The 23,416-nt window shown below is 42.0% G+C and overlaps 1 protein-coding gene across 1 annotated transcript; it reads right to left on the reverse strand.

Annotated features, from left to right (window-relative positions):
- Positions 1-1,054: 1,054 nt before the first annotated feature.
- On the reverse strand, positions 1,055-18,197 carry FAM177B (family with sequence similarity 177 member B). Its single transcript, XM_055419849.2, has 5 exons — positions 18,097-18,197; positions 7,712-7,892; positions 7,356-7,422; positions 3,760-3,857; positions 1,055-2,968 (listed from the first exon to the last, which is right to left on the reverse strand). Exons 2-5 carry the CDS (start codon positions 7,880-7,882, stop codon positions 2,786-2,788), a joined length of 519 nt encoding a protein of 172 aa, XP_055275824.2. The 5' UTR covers positions 7,883-7,892; positions 18,097-18,197; the 3' UTR covers positions 1,055-2,785.
- Between the last annotated feature and the right edge of the window lie 5,219 nt (positions 18,198-23,416).

Genomic DNA, 23,416 nt, shown 5'->3' on the forward strand with positions numbered 1-23,416 from the left:
GTATGACTAATGGTAGAATCTCGTCCTACTCAGTCAATCTGACATTATGATTGTGTTTTGAGGAAAGTGGCCATGGGTCTGTAATATCACCAAAGAGTTGTACTTTCTAGGAGGCTCATTCTTTTTTTTGGGCGAGGATGCTCATGATTAATATATCAGAGACTGTTTTCCTGGTCCATTGACGACCCATCTGGGTAAATAAACCAGTGGAAAATATAGGAATGGGTAATCGTGGTAATAATTTTGGTCGGACATCTGATGCGAACAGCCAGCTCATTGGAAAAGATTGCTGGGAAAGATTGAGGGCAGAAGGAGAAGAGGGCGTCAGAGGATGAGATGGCTGGATGGCATCACTGATGCAATGGACATGAACTTGGGCAAACTTCAGGAAACGGTGAGGGAAATAGGAGGCCTAGTGTGCTGCAGTCCATGGGGTCTCAAGGAGTTGGACACCACTGGGTGACTGAACAACAAAAACAATGGTGGCAAATGAGACAGCCAGACTAAACTTGCAGGAGAGGATTGCCTGGATAGGCCCCAACACGGCACAATAAGGCAGGAGGAATAACTGGTACAACTCAGCATGATCAGTCTAGCCTTGAGGAGTAAGGCAGAATTCTGGCACTTTGGGAGCATGGGGACTTGAAGTCAGCTGGCTGCTGAATAGCAGTTCCCATTAACCTGAAGCCATCCATTCCAGGAACTCTGAGACCTTGATTGATGGGAGCAGGGCTTCCAAGAGTGAAAGACAACGGAGAGCCCAAGTTTGCAGAAAGACCAAATTAGGAAATTACCGTTGTTACCTTTGCAGCCCATCTCAGATGCATTTCAAGTGGTCCCCCTTCAAAGAGATGTATATCCAGGTGATTAGGCCAGGCGGTGGCATGAGAGGCCTGAAGGGCCCCAGTTTCCCAAAGCCTCCTGAAACAGTGTATACCATTCATAGACATTCCAGGAAACTGGAGCAGGAAAATGGTATGGAGAGGCTGGAACATGGGCTCTTGGGAGACAAGTTGTGTGCCTAATAGCAAACCCTAACCTACCCAGTGGGGAACAGAACTCAGGCTTACCTGATAGCCTTAGGGGTGGGGAGCAGGCAGGCTGGCTAGGGTATCCTCCAACTGAGTCACCAGGGAGCCCTAGCTGCCGGAGAAGCCTAGGGCTAATCAGGCAGCAAGTTCAAATGTGGACTGTCACCCACCCAGAGTGATGGGAGTAGGGGGTTGCTATGGCCTCTCAATGTGGCCTCATATCATTCAGAAATCTAGCCCAACCTTCTTTACAACATGAACCTTTCTAAGAGGACAAGCGTCCAGGTGCAAGTGCTTATCAAGCATCCAGTTGCATCATATTTGCTACTCTCTCTTTGCCCAAGCAAGTAACATAGCCAAGGCCATAGTCAATGTAGGTGAGGCTATATGAGGATATGAATTCCAGAAGGCATTGTTCTTTGGGGACCTTCAGTGTAACACTCTATGGGCTCAGTCACATTAGTCATGTCTGACTCTTTGCACCCTCATGGACTGTAGTCTGCCAGGCTCCTCGTTCCATGGGACTTTTTAGGCAAGAATACTGGAGTAGGTTACCATTTCCTCCTCCAGAGGATCTTTCCACCCCAGGGATTGAAACCACATTTCCTGCGTCTCTTGCACTGGTAGGCAGATTCCTTACCACTGAACCACCTGGGAAGCCTATAAGAGTCATTAATTAAGCATAAGCAACTAATATTCACAGTTTTCAAAAGAGTTTTCATATTTATTATTTCAGTTTGTTTAACAGTAACCCTTGAGAAACAAATAAAACTGCTATTTTACAAAGAAAGAAGAGGAGGCTCAGAAATTAAGACATCTAAAATTATACAACTACTAAGAAGCAGAATTGAAACTTGAACTCCGGTCTTATTACTGCAAAACCCGTAGTTTTGTATATCATAGCTACCTTTGGCCAGCACAACCTGTTATGCAGTTATGATTTCCATGTCTGATCTTGACAGTTTTCGAAAATTTGTTGATAAGTTTATGAGAGAGTCATTCACTTTGTCCAAATACTTTCTGTAGAACTTAGATTGCCATTTATTTTTGATGTGTTTGGGGTAAAATGCACCCAAACTCTCAAAGATTGCTATGTTGTAACAGGGTTATTAGCAATGTTTGCTTATTGGGAAAAGCAAGCCTCAAGTAAACCAGCACAGCTGTAGGGAAGGAGATCTTTCATGTCAAACCCCCAAAGAAAGTTTTATTTAGACTTTATGATGCCCAAAGTTTCTTTTTAGGAACAGAGGGTTCTTTTCTACACCCTAGCCACCGGACAAAGAGTTTTAGCCTAAAACTCCCATGCCCAAGTTCCCTAAGGCATTTATGTGCTGTGCTATGCTGTCCTTAGTCACTTTAGTCATGTCCAACTCTTTGCAACGCTATGGACTGTAGCCCACCAGTCTCCTCTGTCCATGGGATTCTCCAGGCAAGGATACTGCAGTGGGTTGCCATGCCCTCTTCCATAAGGCACTTATACTCCTATGCAAATATCAATACTAACAGCCCAAAACTAATGGACAGGACTTGCACCACTGGGGTGGAGTTGGGTTTCAGAGCTTATAAATCAAAATGTATATTGAGAAAGAAACCACAATTGTTCTCATGATGGCTTGCAACTCCTGGCTAGTGAAGAATAAATCACAAAGATATTAAGATCAGATCTGGCTCAGAAGCACCACCTGTGGGGATGTTGCCGTGGTAATCAATGACCAGGGAATAGAAATCCAGGGGAACCAAAGCACCACTGCCCATCAGGAGCTGGAATCTGCCATCAGGCCCTCCCTGGATGAGGCGCTCCACTGAGAAATGCCCTCCGCAACATCTCGTAGTCTTGTTCCGTACTCACGGCCCCTGGCCTCCAGGTGACATTTCTCATTAGGAACGTTGGCTGGTTGGGCCTTTGATCCATTCTCTTCACTTCCCTTGTCACTGTGCTAATAGAAAGAGAAATAAGGAAATGTTTACCTGTAAACCCAATACCTCTGACCTCTACATCTTGTAGAGACACCCTTCTAAGAAGCTTCTCCTTTAAGCAATCTCAGGTCTCACACCACCTTCTACAACCTATCTCGTGATGTTCTAACTTCACACCAGAGGCAAATATCAATAAACTTCATGGGGTGAGGCACCTTAGAAAAATAAGTCAGTCTGATCATGGGAGCCCAGTGAAACTGCAGTACATGAAATATCTGTAAGGTCGGACCCTGGTGGCCTTCTTGGCTTCCCCTTCCCGGTGGCTATCTTGTCTCCTTCTTCCCTTCTCCATCCCCCGCCGGAGGGAAAAAGTCCTGCCAAACCGCTGAGGAATTCCTGACGTAATAACCCTCTGCCGAGATCTACCCCCCTTCCTGACCTCCAGAGTGACCAACCCGGTCTAGCTGACCACTCACAGTCTCGCATTCCCGAGCTTTACCTTATCTTAGGCCTGTCCAGGTTATATGATGCCACTTCCTGCCCCGAAGGCATAAAAATCGCACCCTGCCTTTGTTCGGGGCAGAACTCCTCGTGGCCGTTCTTGCGGTCAGTGGGTTCTGCCTGGGAGCGCACTGCCAATAAAGCCTGTTACTTTCCCTTGGTGTCTGGGTTATTTCCTTACAGCTTGAGACACCCGTTTCCGCGACCTTACAATATCAAGTGGGAAATGCTCCTCTCCATGGGCCCAGATCAGAAACACCCAATATTCCCATCTCAGGGCTCTTGCTGTCCCCATCTGGATGTCACATACCTTACTTTGTGTTCTACAGTACTCATTTAACATGTACTGGTACTTGGGCTGATGAAGACCAAAGAAGACAGCAAATCTTTCACCAAGGAATTCACAGGCTAGAAGAAAGTAGAAGCACTTTGGTAAGCTGAATCAATAATGAAAGCTTAGAGTCTGTGGAGATGCCAAGAGTTTCAACTTGCCCACAGATTGTCTATTATTACACTTACCTTCAAGGCTGACAAGATATTTTAATTGCTGTGCTGCTGCTGCTGCTAAGTCACTTCAGTCATGTCCGATTCTGTTCGACCCCACAGACGGCAGCCCACCAGGCTCCCCCGTCCCTGGGATTCTCCAGGCAAGAACACTGGAGTGGGTTGCCATTCCCTTCTCCAGTGCATGAAAGTGAAAAGTGAAGTCGCTCAGTCGTGTCCGACTCTTAGCGACCCCATGGATTGCAGCCTACTAGGCTTCTCCATCCATGGGATTTTCCAGGCAAGAGTACTGGATTGGGTTGCCATTGCCTTCTCCGTTTAATTGCTAAGACTCTCACAAATTTTTAGGACTCAAAGGGAATTTGTTAAATCTTGTATCTTCACATAGGATGGCATCTAAACTATCCTTTTCAGGTGAATATATCAAGAGATTTTCAAAATACTTAATAACAAGTACAGGTCCTGAGCAATCAGAATAGATGTTGTCCATTTGCATATGTGTCATCTGATCATCAGCTGTGAGTACATTGCAAATTATACCAAAAATTAAATCCAGTATTACCCAGATCCATGTCAGAAATTCTTCCATGCATCAAAAAAAACTCCTCCCTAAGCAGAAATTTAAGTAAAGCTTTCTTTATCTGCCTTCACTTCAGTAGCAAGGTGGCTTGCAGCCTCAAGGATTGTTAGAATCAGGAATAAAGTGTTAGCATGAATAATGAGTGGTTTCCAGAAGGTCTTTCCTAGAGATGTTCTCCCTTAAAAGTACAGGGCTAGGACTTCCCTGGCGGTCCAGTGGTTAAGACTTCTCTTTCCGATTTAGGGGGTGCAGGTTTGATTCCCACTGGGGGAGCTAAGATCCCACAGATCTTGTGGCCAAAACCCCAAAACATAGAACAGAAGCAATAATGTAACAAATTCAATAAAGACTTTAGAAATGAGCCACATCAAAACATGTAGGACTTCTGATGCACCTCTTCCCATTGGAGGACTTTGTGATTCCCATGACTCGTTCCACTTCTAAAGATACTGCTCATACAGACATCAAAATGACACTCTCTTGTTTTATTTTTTAACGTGCTTTATCCTTTCAGAAATACTCTAGCTCTTTAATCTTTTTGTTTGCCACAGTGCCCAGTACATGTACATAAGAGAAGTTTCTAAAATATTAGCATCTCAGGACATTTTCCTGTTTATGACCTACTAGAATTTTAAATTGAAGAAATTAGTTACCAGTGTCATCTGGGTTCCAGTTCTCACCAAAGTCTCTGTGTAGAGATCAGGATACTGACTGTTAGCATATTTATGTCTCCACTATAGTCTGGAACCCCCAGGCAGATGCCCTTTAAGATTACAGTTCTATTTGGAACCCAAAGGTGGATAGATTCCCCGTTTGTCCTTTCCCCGTCATCTGAAATCAAAAGCCCAATGTGGAAATCACTGTAGTCCCCATTCTCCTTCACACTTTCATATTGCTGTGCTGAGTTCTGCTTTTTTAAACCTGATCTGATCTTTTAAGTTTCCGTCCCTCAAAAACATTTTACCTTTTCAAACAGTCTTGCCCCAACTAAAGCACAGGAGTCTCTGGAACTAGCATTTCTTCTGCCAATGTGTTTTGGTCAAGGTAAGGTCAGTAGTGGGGGTTTCCCAGGTGGCACTAGTGGTAAAGAACCCTTCTGCCAATGTAAGAGATGTAAGAGAAGCAGGTTCAGTCCCTGGGTTCAACAACCCACTCCAATATTCTTGCCTGGAGAATCCCAGGAACAAAGGAGCCTAGTGGGCTATGGTCCATAGGGTTGCAAAGAGTCAGATGCTGACTAAAGCAACTTAGCAGGCACACACAAGGTCAGTATTGACCTGGATCTCTAAAGTAATTTCCAAATTACTAACCCTCTACCTTGATCTAAAAGTACTTAGAGCTCATACCATCTGACTAAATCACCCTTAATATAATTTAAAGACCCCCCTCCATACCTGGTCACTTTCATGGTCCCCAAGCTGGCATTGGCCAGACATACTTTCAGAACTCTCTTAAGGTGTCTCCTCCAGAGGTCACTATTCCTGAGTACTCCAGTCTATAGTCCCTATATACCTCCTACCCTGGAAATTGTAACAACAAAGTATTATAAGCATGTTTACTGGCCAGTATTATTCATCGAATATTAAGGTCCTTGAAAGCAAAGATTGTCATTTGTCTTTTAGTCACAGGGTCCTGCACAGTGCTGAGCATATGAGTATTCAGTAAATGTTTATTTAATGAATGAATGGAAATCTATTCCTAAGAGCTATGCTTTCTATTTTCTCAGATTTTTAAAGTTGTTTTCCCCCATCATATACACGTTTGCTTAGTTGCTCAGTTGTGTCCAACTCTTTGCAGCCCTGTGGACTGTACCCTGCCAAGCTTCTCTGTCCGTGGGACATTTCAGGCGAGAACACTGGAGTGGGTTGCCATTTCCTCCTCCAGGGGATCTTCCTGACCCAGGGATCGAACCTGCCTCACATTGCAGGCAGATTCTTTACCCACTGAGCCACCAGGGAAGCCCATCATATACATAAGTATATATGAGTTGGAAGGAAGTGAGTAATTAGATGTTGCCAATTGTGTTTTTTTTTAATTGGTGAAAGTCAAACAAAACAAGATTTACTATTCATCTATTATAAATAAATAAATACAGGAGCCTCAGTGGTTCAGAGGATAAAGAGTCTGCCTGCAGTGCGGGAGACCTGGGTTCAATCCTTGGGTCGAGAAGATCCCCTAGAGAAGGAACTGGCAACGCACTCCAGTATTCTTGCCTAGAGAATCCCATGGATGGAGGAGCTTGGCAGGGTACAGTCCATGGGGTCACAAAGAGTCAGACACAACTGAGCGACTTCACTTTCATTTTCTCTCATAAATAGCCATTTAGGCCATTCATTATCTCCTTGAGAGAGGTCAATAAAATTCTTACTTATAATAGAATGATTATGACAAGGGAACTGGGAACTGTGTCAGATAACAATAGTTAAAATCAAGAAAGAACTTGGAAGTTGATTCAGGTGAAGAGTCCACTCAGTGAGGACTGACTATTGTCTTCAAATGTTTGAAACTTTGTCCTATGAAAGAGGAATCTAGATTGATTTTGTCTGGCCTTTAAAAGAGACAACTAGGATCAAGGAGGGAAACTCTAAAAGAAGATTTAAAGGAAGACAGAGTTTACTAACAAGAGTTGGGAAAAGATGGCAAGGTCTCCCTGAAGATGTGAGGTTCTATGCCTTCAGGAATGTTCCATTGTAGATCTGGAAGTGAATAGATCTTCAGAATGCTGTGGAGTGGATTAAACCACTTCAAGTCTCATCTAACTCTGAGGGTCTATAAGCCTATATTTATGACAGAAAAAAAAAATCCACCTTAGCAGTACTTACTAGAAAATGAGGTTCTTGCTATTTGCCTTGCACAAAACCATAGGTAGGACCCCCAGGCAAGTTTAGACTAAAAAAGAACAAGAAAGAGAAACCAAGTTAGAGTAATTCATAACAGAAGTGATGACTGCAGAATCTGCAGTGTAGAGGCTTCAAAATGCTTTGTAATAGGTTCCATTTTCTCTCTCATAAATGAGAAAACCAAGATGATCAAAATTATAAGCTGATTGTACACAGCTCCAGAAAGCAAACCAAAGAGAACAAGGAGTTAACTTAAAACTATTTTTGACAAAACTTGTTGGTTTATTCTCTCATTCACTCAGTCCCCATGTTCACTAATAATGATAATCTAAACTTACAGGATCAAGTGTTGGATTTGTTCTCTGTTCTTTTTCTTCCTCTTCCTCCTCCTCTGTGCTATATTCTTCCATGATGTCTCCATCAGCAAAATGGATAATTCTTCTGGGAGTTGTCCTTTTGGAAGGTCCACTCTTCTCTAGTTCTAACTGCTGGAAATTGTCCTTTTCCATAAGGAAATAACTAGTAAGTGAAAATCAGGATACTTTAGAACAAGTTGTCCAGGAGAGTGTTATATAGCAGAGATATGTCTAGTCATTTTCTTTTCCCTTTTTGGCCATTTTGTGCAGTGTGTGGTATCTTAGTTCCCCAACCAGGGATCAAACCCTCACCCTCTGCAGTGCAAGGGCAGAGTCTTAACCACCAGGGAAGTCCTTGCTGATTGTTTAGTTATTCTTGATGGATTGTGAAGACAAAGAGTTCACAGGTAATCACAACCATGATCTCATTAATTCTTCAAATCCAATACAGGACTGTCTAGCTCTGTACCAAAATGGAAAAGATTTAATTAGCAGTGAAAATATGAACTTTAGGTCTTCAAATAAATATGTCAGCAGGGTTCCTTTACACCTTATTAATTGCAAAATCCACAGTTGCTAGTAGGAAGTGTCCATCACCCTGTGGAAATTCCTCAATCATTTCAGTAAATATTGAGGAGCAATACAAGTAGTGGTGAAGGGTACCGTCTTTACACAAAACAGCTGAAAATATTTGCCAAGTATATATCTGATAACGGACTTACTTTGAGAACATAGTTTTAAAAAAACGACTGCAATTTATAAAATATAAACAACTCGATTTAAATAGGGGCAAAGAATTTGAATAGACACTTTACAGAAGATTTATAGATGGCAAATAAATTTAGGAGAAGTGCTCAATGTTGTTAATCATTAGAGAAATACAAGTGGAAACCTTATGTCATATCATAACATAGTCACTGGAAGTCAAAAATTAAAGACTAACAATGCCAAGAGATAGGAGAAAATGAAGCAACTAGAACCGTCACACATTGCTTGCTAGTGGGACTGCAAATGGTATGGCCACTTTGGGAAACAGTTTGTATATGTGTGTGTCAGGGGTGTCCAACTCCGTGGCCCCATGGATTGTAGCCCACCAGGCTCTTCTGTCCATGGGATTCTCCAGGCAAGAATACAGGAGTGGGTTTGCCATTTTCCTCCTCCATGGGATCTTTCCAACCCAGGGACTGAACCCGATCTCCTGTGTCTCCTGCATTGCAAGGATTCTTTGCTTGCTGAGCCATCAAGGAAGCCCAGAAAACAATTTGGCAGTTTCTTAAAAACATATACTTACCATAAAATCTTGTAATTCCATGTCTAGATATTTACCCAAGAGAAACAAAAACGTATGTCAGTCTAAAGATGTATATGTGAACATTCTTAGCAACTTTATTTATAAGAGCCCCAAACTGAAAACAATCCATATGTCCATCAACTGGTAAAAAGATGAACAAAATGTGGCATATCTATGCAATGCAATACTGCTCAGTGATTAAATGTTATTGGACAACAAATATTTGCAATACTCTGAAGCAATCTCAAGAGCATTATGCAAAGTAAAAGATGCCAGATACTGTATGATTCTGTTTATTTGAAATTTTAGTAGTAGAACACAGATCAGTGTTTGCTAGGACTGAGAGGATGGAGGAGAAGATTGACTACAAAGGGGCCAAGGGAACTATGTGCATGAGGGGACTGTTCTCATAGATAGCATGATTGTAGTGATGGTTACTTGACTGCATATATTTGTTAAAATGAATCAAAATCTAGACTTAATATGAATTTTATTGTATTTAAGTTAAATCTTAATACAACTAACAAGCTTGGAGCCAGAGTTCCTAGGTTCAAAATGTTATTACTTAATATTCTGATGTCTCGGTTTCTTCATCTATGAAGAATAATATAACTTGAAAATGTGTGTAAACATATTACTGACCTTGTAAAATTAAGGAGTAAATGAGGAAAGACACATATAGGAGTTGGTACAGTTCTTACCAAATGGAAAGCATTTAATAAAATCTAGCTGTTGTGACGTACTTATCACTTAATGGTGTGTATATATCAGACACTGGTCTAATAAAGTAAGTACACTATTTTTATTTTTTTTTGAGAGCAAAACACTTAACATTATTTTCTTAATATTTCATATATTTTAAGATTATATCAGCAACTACGGGAGGTTTTGAGCTGATGTGGAAGAATTTTCCTTTCTGTTCGAAACATACAGAAATGCTGGATAAAATTAAACAAACATATCATTAAATCAGGCTGCCCTTCAGGAAGTAATAAAGAGAGGGAGTCAGGGAGAGAGGAAGGGAAGGACTAAGGGAGGTAGGAAGGAAGGAGGAGGAAAAGAGGAGAAAAGGAAGAAAAAAAGAAAGCCAGGTTAGGTGTCAGGAAAAGAGAGGAAACTCAAAATCATATGATGAGCTGAAGCTGAGATGGTTCCTGGGATTTTAGAATTAGATATAGGCCTTGAGGCTAGCGCTTTAATACTGGTGTGGAGAGGACAGAGTCTTAAATCACAAACCCCATGAGTATAAGGGGATGAAATGAAGCAACCTGCATAAAACTAAGATAATAAAGTACCGTCTTATTATAAAATATGGAGGAGAAAAACTATCTGCTGGTCTATAAAAGTGGCAAAATAATTTATCATCTCTCAAGGTGACATGGGTAGAAATAGTCACATGAAAAACACTAAGGGCCATGTGAGCCCAAGGCCAGGACCACATACTGTCTTGTGGCCCAAGTTCATAGTCCTCATCTGGACCTGAAATGAAGCTGAGTGACCTGAAGTCATCGCAATCCACGGAACTCTCAGATGCAAATGCAAATAACGCTGGAGGGAGAGTTCAACCAGACTGGGAACACTGGACCTCCACTGCAAAAAACACCCTAAGCAGGCACTCACTGCAAATACTTACAAATCAAATGACCAAATCAACCATCAGGAGGAGAGTTCAGCAAATGAAATGGAAAAATTTGGGAGAGCCCTCATCCAAGAATGAGGAAAGATAAACACGAAACTTTAAAAATGAAGGATGAGTTTTAAAATCTTGTAAATGGCAACCCACTCCAGTGTTCCTGCCTGGAGAATCCCAGGGATGGGGGAGCCTGGTGGGCTTCCGTCTATGTGGTCACACAGAGTTGGACATGACTGAAGAGACTTAGCAGCAGCAAAAAGCTTCAAAAGTGATGGAGATTCAGTGATCAAGACTTCACATTCCAATGCGAAGGGTATGAGTTTGATCTCTGGTTGGGGAGTTAAGATTGCCCCTGCCTCGGGGCCAAAAAACCAAAACATAAAACAGAAGCAGTATTGAACAAATTCAATGAGGACTTAAAAAAATGGCCCACATTAAAAAATCTTTAGAAATGAATGTGTTTAATACATTCCAAAAGGTAAAGGAAGCAAAACATTATAAAATCCAAAAGGAGCAGGTTGATTTGAAAAAACCAAACAGAAATTCCAGAAATGAAATATACAGGACCAGAGGATAGGTTGGATGTAGATTGAACATAATAAAGAAATTGGAGAAAATCTCTCATAAAACAGCACAAAGATATATATATATATAAACTTATATATTCTGTTACCATGGAATATGGACTTCCCTGGTAGCTCAGACTATAAAAGTGTCTGCCTACAATGCAGGAGACCCGGGTTCGATCCCTGGGTTGGGAAGATCCCTGGTAGAAAGAAATGGCAACCCACTCCAGTACTCTTGCCTGGAAAATCCCATGGACAGAGGAGCCAGGTAGGCTGCAGTCCATGGGGAAGCAAAGAGTAGGACACAACTAAGCAACTTCACTACCATGAAATATATATTAAAAAATATATATATTCTGTTAAGATGAAAGCAAAGTTATGAGCTAAGGAATAGATGAGAAAGATCAGTATACATTTAATGGAAGTTCTGAAAGAAGTGAATAGAAAAAATGGGGGAGGTAATGTTTGAAGAGGTAAAGGCTATGAATTTTCCATATTTGAAGAAAGACACAAATCTTCAAATATTAGTAACATGAGAATACTAAGATGGATAAAAGAAAATCAAACCTGATCATAGAAATTATGGAAAATCTTGGACTTCCCTGGTGGTCCAGTGGTTAAGAACTGCCCTGCCAATGCAGAAGACATGGATTTGCTCCCTGCTCTGGGAAGCCTCTACATGCCATGGGGCAGCTAAGCCTATGAGCCACAACTACTGAGCCCACGCTCTAGAGCCTGTGCTCTGCAACAAAAAAGAAGTCACCTGAAATGAGAAGCCCGAGCACTGCAACTAGAGAAAGCTCTTATGCAGCAATGAAGACACTGTGTAGCCAAAAATAATAAATAAAATTTTAAAAATAAAGACATAATAGAAATTACGGAAAATCTTAACTTTTATAATAGATGGGCAGATTAGTCTATAGGCTAACTTAAAATCAGCATCAACTGAGATCAGAAGACAATTGATTATTGCCATAAAGAGCTCAATATCCATAAACAACAAGGTCTGACTGTATAGCACAAGGAACTATATTCAATATTTTGTAATAATCTGGAAGGGAAAATAATCTGAAAAATTATGTACATAATATCAGTTCAGTTCAGTCGCTCAGTCGTGTCCAACTTATGTGACCCCATGAATCGCAGCAAGCCAGGCCTCCTATTACCAACTCCTGGAATTCACTCAAACTCATGTCCATCTAGTCAGTGATGCCATCCAACCACTTCATCCTCTGTCATCCCCTTCTCCTCCTGCCCCAAATCCCTCCCAGCATTAGGGTCTTTTCCAGTGAGTCAACTCTTCACATGAGTTGGCCAAAATATTGGAGTTTCAGCTTCAGCATCAGTCCTTCCAATGAACACCCAGGACTGATCTCCTTTAGGATGGACTGGTTGGATCTCCTTGCAGTCCAAGGGACTCTCAAGAGTCTTCTCCAACACCACAGTTCAAAAGCATCAATTCTTCAGCACTCAGTTTTCTTCACATTCCAACTCTCACATCCATACATGACCACTGGAAAAACAACAGCCTTGACTAGACGGACCTTGGTTGGCAGAGTGATATCTCTGCTTTTTAATATACTATCTAGGTTGGTCATAACTTTCCTTCCAAGGAATAAGCATCTTTTAATTTCATGGCTGCAGTCACCATTTGCAGTGATTTTGGAGCCCCCCAAAATAAAGTCTGACACTGTTTCCACTGTTTTCCCATCTATTTCCCATGAGGTAATGAGACCAGATGCCATGATCATAGTTTTTTGAATGCTGAGCTTTAAGCCAACTTTTTCACTCTCTTCTTTCACTTTCATCAAGAGGCTTTTTAGTTCTTCTTCACTTTCTGTCATAAGGATGGTGTCATCTGTATATCTGAGGTGACTGGTATTTCTCCCGGCAATCTTGATTCCAGCTTGTGCTTCTTCCAGCCCAGTGTTCCTCATGATGTACTCTGCCTATAAGTTAAATAAACAGAGTGACAATGTACAGCCTTAACATACTCCTTTTCCTATTTGGAACCAGTCTGTTTTTCCATGTACAGTTCTAACTGTTGTTTCCTGACCTGCATATAGGTTTCTCAAGAGGCATGTCAGGTGGTCTGGTATTCCCATCTCTTTCAGAATGTTCCACAGTTTATTGTGATCCACACAGTCAAAGGCTTTGGCATAGTCAATGAAGCAGAAATAGATGTTTTTCTGGAACTCTCTTGCTTTTTTGATGATCCAGTGGATGTTGGCAATTTGATCTCTGGTACCTCTGCCTTTCCTAAAACCAGCTTGAACATCTGGAAGTTCACAGTTCACGTATTGCTGAAGCCTGGCTTGGAGAATTTTGAGCATGACTTTACTAGGGTGTGAGATGGGTGCAATTGTGTGGTATTCTTTGGCATTGCCTTTCTTTGGGATTGGAATGAAGACTGCCCTTTTCCAGTCCTGTGGCCACTGCAGAGTTTTCCAAATTTGCTGGCACTTTCACAGCATCATCTTTGAGGATTTGAAATAGCTCAACTGGAATTCCATCACCTCCACTAGCTTTGTTCATAGTGATGCTTTCTAAGGCCCACTTGACTTCACATTCCAGGATGTCTGGCTCTAGGTGAGTAATCACACCATCATGATTATCTGGGTCATGACAATCTTTTTTGTACAGTTCTCCTGTGTATTCTTGCCACCTCTTCTTAATATCTTCTGCTTCTGTTAGGTCCATACCATTTCTGTCCTTTATCGAGCCCATCTTTGTATGAACTGTTCCCTTGGTATCTCTAATTTTCTTGAAGAGATCTCTAGTCTTTCCCATTCTGTTGTTTTCCTCTATTTCTTTGCATTGATCACTGAGGAAGGCTTTCTTATCTCTCCTAGCTATTCTTTGGAACTCTGCATTCAGATGCTTATATCTTTCCTTTTCTTCTTTGCTTTTCACTTCTCTTCTTTTCACAGCTCTTTGTAAGGCCTCCCCCGACAGCCATTTTGCTTTTTTGCATTTCTTTTCCACGGGGATGGTCTTGGTCCCTGTCTCCTGTACAATGTCACAAACTTCTGTCCATAGTTCATCAGGCACTCTGTCAATCAGATCTAGTCCCTTAAATCTATTTCCCACTTCCACTGTATAATCCTAAGGGATTTGATTTAGGTCATACCTGAATGGTCTAGTGATTTTCCCTACTTTCTTCAATTTCAGTCTGAATTTGGCAATAAGGAATTCATGATCTGAGCCACAGTCAGCTCCTGGTCTTGTTTTTGCTGACTGTGTAGAGCTTCTCTATCTTTGGCTACAAAGAATATAATCAATCTGATTTTGGTGTTGACCATCTGGTGATGTCCATGTGTAGAGTCTTCTCTGGTGTTGTTGGAAGAGGGTGTTTGCTGTGACCAGTGCGTTTTCTTGGCAAAACTCTATTAGCCTTTGCCCTGCTTCATTCCATGCTCCAAGGCCAAATTTGCCTGTTACTCCACGTGTTTCTTGACTTTCTACTTTTGCATTCCAGTCCCGAATAATGAAAATGACATCATTTTTGGGTGTTAGTTCTTAAAGGTCTTGTAGGTCTTCATAGAACCATTCAACTTCAGCTTCTTCAGCGTTACTGGTTGCGGCATATGCTTGGATTACCATGCTATTGAATGGTTTGCCTTGGAAATGAACAGAGACCATTCTGTCATTTTTGAGATTGCATCCAAGTACTGCGTTTCAGACTCTTTTGTTGACCATGATGGCTACTCTATTTCTTCTAAGGGATTCCTGCCCACAGTAGTAGATATAATGGTCATATGAGTTAAATTCACCCATTCCAGTCCATTTTTGTTTGCTGATTCCTAGAATGTTGACATTCACTCTTGCCATCTCCTGTTTGACCACTTCCAATTTGCCTACACACACATATTTTCTGGTGTACATTTTGCTGTACACCAGAAACCAACAAAATATTATAACCAACTATGCTTGAATAAAAAATTGAAAACATTTTTAGGAAAGAATTCAATATCTAGTTAAATAATTATTATTTTTATTAGGTTGGGGCAAAGTAATTTTGGCATTGTTGACACTTGCTTTTGATACTGGAATAGTCTTAAATAAATGTGGCTATGTTATAGAGGAGAGTGAAAAAGTTGGCTTAAAACTCAACATTCAGAAAACTAACATCATGTATCTGTTTCCGTCACTTCATGGCAAATAGATGGGAAAACAATGGAAACAGTGACAAATTTTATTTTGGGGGGCTCCAAAATCATGGCAAATGGTAACCGTAGTCACAAAATTAAAAGATGTTTGCTCCTTGGAAGAAAATCTATGGCAAACCTAGACAGCATATTTAAAGAACAGAGACATTACTTTGCCAACAAAGGTCCGTGTAGTCAAAGCTACGGTTTTTCCAGTAGTCGTGGATGGATGTGAGAGTTGGACTATAAAGAAAGTTGAGCTCTGAAGAATTGATGCTTTTGAACTGTGGTGTTGGAGAAGACTCTTGAGAGTCCCTTGGACTACAAGGAGAGCCAACTGGTCCATCCTAAAGGAGATCAGTCCTGGGTGTTCATTGGAAGGACTGATGTTGAAGCTGAAACTCTAATACCTTGGCCACCTGATGAGGAGAACTGACTCATTTGAAAAGACCCTGATGCTGGGAAAGATTGAAGGTGGGAGGAAAAGGGGACAACAGAGGATGAGATGGTTGGATGGCATCACCGATTCTATGGACGTGAATTTGAGTAAGCTCTGGGAGTTGGTGATGGACAGGGAAGCCTGGCATGCTGCAGTCCATGGGGTTGCAAAGAATAGGACACGACTGAGTAACTGAACTGAACTGAACTGAGTGTGCATTTCTCGCTTTTTTTTGCCAATGACTTATTACTTGCTGCTTATTTTATATGTATTTTAGACTATGGAAATGGTTAGACAAAAAGCAAATTTGAGCGATTTCCTTTTTCGAGTTCAAAATGGGTCATAAAGCAGCAGAGACAATTCACAACATCAGCAATGCATTTGGCCCAGGAACTGCTAATGAATTACAGTGCAGGGATGGTTCAAGAAGTTTTGCAAAGGAGATGAGAGCCTTGAAGATGAGGAATGCAGTGACTGGCCATTAGAAATTGATAATAACCAATTGAGAGCCATCATTGAAGTTGATCCTATTAAGTTGCTGAAGAACTCACGTTAGCCACTTTATGGGTGCTCAGCATTTGAAGCAAATTGAAAAGGTAAAAAAGCTCAATAAGTGGGTTCCTCATGAGCTGACCGCAAATCAAAAAGATCATCGTTTTGAAGTGTCATCTTCTCTTATTCTAGGCAACAACCATGAACCATTTATTGATCACATTGTGACGTGCTATGAAAAGTGGATTTTATATGACAACTGGTGACAACCAGCTCAGTGGTTGAACCAAGAAGAATCTCCAAAACACTTTCATAGCCAAATTTGCACCCCAAAAATGTCATGGTCACTGGCAGTCTGCTGCTGGACTGATCCACTACAGCTTTCTGAATTTCAGCAAAAGCATTACATCTGAGAAGTATGCTCAGCAAATCAATGAGATGCACTGAAAACTGCAACATCTGCAGCCTGCATTGGTCAATAGGAAGGGCCCAATTCTTCTCCAAGGCAATGCCTGACTGCACGTTGCACAACCAACACTTCAAAAGTTGAACAAATTGGGCTACAAAGTTTTGCTTCATCTGCCATATTCACCTGACCTTTTGCCAACTGATTACCACTTCTTTAAGAATCTCAAAAACTTTTTGAAGGGAAAACGCTTCCACAACCAGCAGGATGCTGAAAATGAGTTTGTAGAATTCTGAAGTATGGATTTTTACAGTACAGGAATAAACAAACTTATTTCTTGTGGGCAAAAATTATAATGGTTCCTGTAATTGATTAATAAAGATATGTTTGAGGCTAGTTATAGGAGATCAATCCTGGGTGTTCATTGGAAGGACTGATGCTAAAGCTGAAACTCCAATACTTTGGCCACGTCATGTGACGGGTTGACTCACTGGAAAAGACTCTGATGCTGGGAAAGGTTGGGGCGGGAGGAGAAGGGGACGACAGAGAATGAGATGGCTGGATGGCATCACCGACTCGATCGACATGAGTTTGAGTGAACTCCGGGAGTTGGTGATGGACAGGGAGGCCTGGCGTGCTGTGATTCATGGGGTCGGAAAGCATCGGACACAACTGAGCGACTGAACTGAGAAAAATAATGGAATTAGAATATATAGCTCAAAGCCAGTTGAAAAAAGTTAAAGGAAATGGACATCCAACAGAAGGCAATAAAGAGGGAAGAAAGAGAACAAAGGAAAAGCATGAAAAATGAAAACACCAGAATTTCCAATAAAACATTAGAAATAATTCCAAATAAATCAGTAGTCATAATACATATAAGTAAGTCAATTATCAGCCACCTATCAAAATGAAAAACAGCAGATTGAATTCTTTAAAGATTTTATGGGCGAGAAAATAGTATTGAATATACACATACGTAGGTATGTGTATGTATGTATGAATCAGTCACCAAATTGCTACGATGATGAATTTATGCTGCTGTCAGAGTTACCAAAAACTGTCAAGGGTTAAATTTGTTATCTAAACCAAGGTGACGTGAGACCCTCTCAGCCCAGGGTACCCTGAGGAGTCTCAAGGATGCACATGGTGTTTCCTGACCGATTGAGTGGCAGTGTATCACAAAGAGTCTTGCTAAGGAGTAGGAAGAGTTGTTACCACTTAGTTTCTGATGCCAAAGACCAGCAAAAAACAAAACAAACAAAACATTGTAACTTGGTGTTTAAATATGCTGAGCCTAATACTACTGCAAAACTAAATATTGTCAGTGCTATGAGAAATAAAGCGTTCTATACAATCAGAAGAAATTTAAAACATTTTCAAAGAACAACTCACCAATGTTATTCCTCTGCTTTTTCTTTCATTGCTCTAAGTGGTTATGTTTGGTTTTGAAAGCCTTGACTGTGCTGACGTGGAAAGGTTCTCTTGTGTGCGTCTTACAGGGTGGAACGTATTTGAGTTGTGGGAAGGTCAGATGTATTTACACATTCGACATTAAATAAACACTGTGGTTTCCAAACTTGTCTTCATGTTAGGGTTATCTGGGAGCCCTTTTTTAAAATTTCAAGGCAGGGACACACTCGAGACCCACAATCTCTAGGAGGGGGACATGGCCTCAGTTATTGGGGACCAGCTCCCTAAGGAAAGCAGGAAGAAATGTGACTTCTAAATTGAGCAGACTTGTGGTGTACTGCAGAAAGAACCAACATTAAGCAAAGACGTCTTGTTTGTTTTTTTCAAGAGGTTTTTTTTTTTTTTTTGCTTTCTCCTTTCTCAGGCCTTCTTGCCTTGCCCCAAGCAGAAAAACTTAAACATAAAAAGTTTAAGAATAAGGCCCAGCCGTCTCATTATAGTCAGTTTACCTTCTTTCCAAATCATCTCCCAACTCAGATATTTCCAAACCAAACGAAGTCGTCCATCTCTCATTTACCTGGCTCACCCTTGTTATATTACAAACAAATGATATCATTGCATCTGGTCCCATCACTTCATTGCAAATAGAAGGTGAAAAAGTGGAAGTAGAGACAGATTTTATTTTCTTGGGCTCCAAAATCACTGCAGATGGTGATTGCAGCCATGAAATTAAAAGACAATTGTTCCTTGGAAGGAAAGCTATGACAAATCTAGACAGCATATTAAAGAGCAGAGACATCACTTTGCTGACAAAGGTCTGTATAGTCACAGCTATGGTTTTTCCAGTAGTCATGTATGGATGTGAGGGTTGGACCATAAAGAAGGCTGAGGGCCAAAGAATTGATGCTTTAGAACTGTGGTGCTGAAGAAGACTCTTGAGAGTCCTTTGGACAGCGAGAAGATCAAATCAGTCAATGCTAAAGGAAATCAACCCTGAAAGGACAGATGGTGAAGCTGAAGCTGCAATACTTTGGCCACCTGATGTAAAGAGCTGACTCATGCTGGGAAAGATTGAGGGCAGGAGGAGAAGGGGACAATAAAGGATGAGACGGTTGGATAGTATCATCAACTCAATGAACACGAATCTGAGCAAACCCTGGGAGATAGTGAAGGACATGGGAGCCTGGCATGCTGCAGTCTGTGGGGTTGCAAAGAGTTGGACGTGACAAATGATATCTGTTGGCTTTCTGAAGAAAATTGTAGTTTCTGTACTTCAAAATACTGTTATGCATGAAATAGACATATTCATCTTTAAAATCAGAGAGTTCAAAGGCCATGGTGTTGATGAGAGAGAACGAGGGAGGGAGGGAGAGAGGGAGAGATCTAGTTTATAGTCTATTTAGTGACGTTTTCTGCCACCTAATGGACATTTCAGGATATGCTATGCAAAATTCATCTTTGTAACCACTGTGTCTGTCATATAGAGGGGGCTCAATATTGAAGTGTGGAATCTACTTGTTTTTATTTACCAAAATTTTGGGAGCACCACCAACTTCACACCCAGTACCTAGACTCGGATGTTTTGTAAGTGATATTGCTGTTTAGTCACTAAGTTATGTCCAACTCTTTGCAACCTCATGGACTGTACTTAGCCCACCAGGCTCCTCTGTCCATGGGATTTCCCAGGCAAGAATACTGGAATGGGTTACCATTTCCTTCTCCAGGGGATCTTCCCGACCCAGGGATAGAATCTGTGTATTTTCACTGGCAGGCAGATGGTTTACCACTGCCCCACCGAGATGTGATATTTTAGAGGGTCAAATATTTCCTACAACATACTTTAATTCTTATGATAACCTCTAGTTTTTTCTTAAAAAAATAAAATCGAGTTTATCAAGGATTGCTCCCATGAGTATCGTGTAATTAACACACCCTTTGGGATTCCCGATCTTTCATTATTGGAGCACCCCAGGGCTCAGCCACTAGACTTATTCTGATTTTTATCTACTCCTCATTTGGCCCTATGGCTTTAAACACTATCTGCTGCTAAGTCACTTCAGTCGTGTCCGACTCTCTGCGACCCCATAGATGGAAGCCCACCAGGCTCCCCAGTCCCTGGGATTCTCCAAGCAAGAACACTGGAGTGGGTTGCCATTTCCTTCTCCAATTTGTGAAAGTGAAAAGTGAAAGTGAAGTTGCTCAGTCGTGCTTAGCGACCCCACGGACTGCAGCCTACCGGGCTCTTCCATCCATGGGATTTTCTAGGCAATAGTAGTGGAGTGGCTTGCCATTGCCTTCTCCGAAACACTATCTACAGACACAGTTATATCCAAAGTTTATATCTCCCTGAATCTCAGATGCACAGGCCCCACTGTCTACTTGCCGTCTCTTCTTGGAGGCAACAGACACCCTGACCCTTGTGTCTAAACCTGCTCATGCTCTCAGCGCGCCCTTCTCCTTCCTGAAACCACCCCCTCCTCCCAGCCCCCACTCCCACACTCCCATCTACTCCTCTGGCGTTCTTCCCATTTCAATAAATGGCAACTCTATTCTTCCAGATCCTCAGACCTAAAACATTGGAGGCATTCTGATTCTTCTCCTATAATCACACCTCACCTTAAATCCATCAGGAAACTCTCTGGACTATTGCCAGGCTCCTAACACCATCAACCCCCGTCTAAGCCATCGTCTCTCACCTGGATCACTGTGGTGCCTCCTAATTGGCTTCCTACTCTCTATACGCAAAAACAGAGTGTTAAATACAAAATCATACTGTGTCACTTCTCTCCTTGTAACTCTCCAGTGGGTTCCTGGCTCACCAAGAGTAAAAGCCAAAGTCCTTACGACGGCCTACAGAGATGTGGATTTGGCCCCAGTACTTTTCTGGTCCCATTTTGCTCTACTTTCCCTCCGTTGACCTGCTTCGTTCCGGCTGTTGCCCTCTTCCTGCCATTCCCTGACCACCCAGCCTCTGTCCCCCACGGGGACCTCGTGCGAGCTGTTCTCTGGACGAGTCCCTCTTCTCTGAGACTTTGTTCCCTCACTTCCTTCAGATCTTTGACTCAAAGGTCGGCTGACAGAGTTCCTATCTGAATTCCAGAGCACCCGCCCTCTTCCTTCACCAACAGCTTACCTTATTCTGTTTTGTCTCATTACTTACCAACACTGAACGCAATCTGTATTTCACTTACCTCGTTTCTGTCTCCCTCTCCCCTTTCTTCTCTGCCCGCCCTTCCAGCCAGGGTGGAAGGGGTTTTACCTGTGTGCTCCCTGCTTTATCTCCTGCCCCCTACAGTACCTGACAAGGTGGAGCTCAGTATTTGTTTAATATGTGAATCACACAGTCAGTTCACTTTAATGGGTGGGGGAAGTTTCTACATGAGACTGGAAAAATAAGAACAGCTTTATAATTATTTCCTGGTGTTGAAATGGCTACCTTATTTTTCATTACACTTACACACTCATTACTTTTCAATTAACTCCTTCACTGAAACACAGCATGCTCAGCTGTAGCAACAAAATAGCACGATACTTCTACATCTTGGCATTTAACTTTGGGAAGGTATAATGCCTTAAATTTCCTAGAGTTCTTTCAGTTTTCATTAATCAAAAAAAAGTTTTCAAATGAATCTGGTTAATGCAGAAGAGAACTGGCATTGGGTAACTACCGAGAGTTTATCAGCCCTGTTCAGAGGGGCCTGCGGTGACCCCAGCTCCCTTCCCTTTTTTCCGACAGGGTTGAAGAGCAAGCCTTGAAAGGACAGGACAGTTGAAGCCTCCCTTCAGAGGGCAGTATTCACTCCCAGCTTCTCTGTGCCATTTCACCTGAGGACATGGGCCCTCTCCAGTGGCTCACCCCAGGCAGGCAGACTGAGGAATTCTGAGGAAATATGAATAAACAAACAGTATAAACAAACCACTGCTCCTCTTTGAGAAATGCTGACAGAACATCACTGGACAGGATTTTTCCGTTAACCTTTCAGTACTAGACCCTGTACATGCACCCAAACACCATGGGTAAGTGACGTTACTGATATGCCTGTCCTATTGGGGTATTTCACCTGTCCTAGTGGGGTATTTGTCAACTTTTCTCACATCATGGCAGATGATCTAGGAAATTCGTCCAAAATTCTGAAGGCAACCAGCCTGGGAGTTCCAGCCACTTGAGGCCCTGCCCAGCCAGCCCCAGAAAGCTGAGAGGAATAGCTTGAGGCAAACGACCAGAGATGTTGTAGACAGTATCAAGCCAATGGGTGACATTTTCTCTTGAGACTCACCTCAAACGCATCACAGGCATCAGATATGTTGACTTGCGTGATAGCTCTGGCCTTTTGAATAAGCACAGCCCAATGTGGTTTTTTCTTCTATTGTTCATAGTAGGCTCTCCCTCCAGATTAACTATTTTAATCTCTATCAGTTCAGTTCAGTTCAGTCGCTCAGTCGTTTCCAACTCTTTGCGACCCCATGAATCACAGCACGCCAGGCCTCCCTGTCCATCACCAACTCCCGGAGTTCATTCAAACTCATGTCCATCGAGTCGGTGATGCCATCCAGCCATCTCATTCTCTGTTGTCCCCGTCTCCTCCCACACCCAGTCCCTCCCAGCATCAGACTCTTTTCCAGTGAGTCAACTCGTCGCATGAGGTGGCCAAAGTATTGGAGTTTCAGCTTTAGCATCTGTCCTTCCAATGAACACCCAGGGTTGATCTCCTTTAGAATGGACTGGTTGGATCTCCTTGCAGTCTAAGGGACTCTCAAGAGTCTTCTCCAACACCACAGTTCAAAAGCATCAATTCTTCGGCGATCAGCCTTCTTCACAGTCCAACTCTCACATCCATACATGACCACGGGAAAGACCATAGCCTTGACTAGACGGACCTTGGTTGGCAAAGTAATGTCTCTGCTTTTTAATATACTATCTAGGTTGGTCATAACTTTCCTTCCAAGGAGTAAGCATCTTTTAATTTCCTGGCTGCAGTCAGCATCTGCAGTGATTTTGGAGCCCAAAAATATAAAGTCTGACACGGTTTCCACTGTTTCCCCATCTATTTCCCATGAAGTGATGGGACCAGATGCCATGATCTTCGTTTTCTGAATGTTGAGCTTCAAGCCAAACTTTTCACTCTCCTTTCACTTTCGTCAAGATTTTCCTCTTCACTTTCTGCCATAAGGGTCATCTGCATATCTGAGGTTATTGATATTTCTCCCGGCAATCTTGATTCCAGCTTGTGCTTCTTCCAGCCCAGCGTTCCTCATGATGTACTCTAGTTTACCACAAAAAGTTTTTCTTAAAAATGTAAAT

This window comes from Moschus berezovskii, chromosome 17 (assembly GCF_049115385.1).
Source record: "Moschus berezovskii isolate FMDL1 chromosome 17, NW_MosBer_1.0, whole genome shotgun sequence".
In the NCBI taxonomy this organism is placed as follows: Eukaryota; Metazoa; Chordata; class Mammalia; order Artiodactyla; family Moschidae; genus Moschus; species Moschus berezovskii.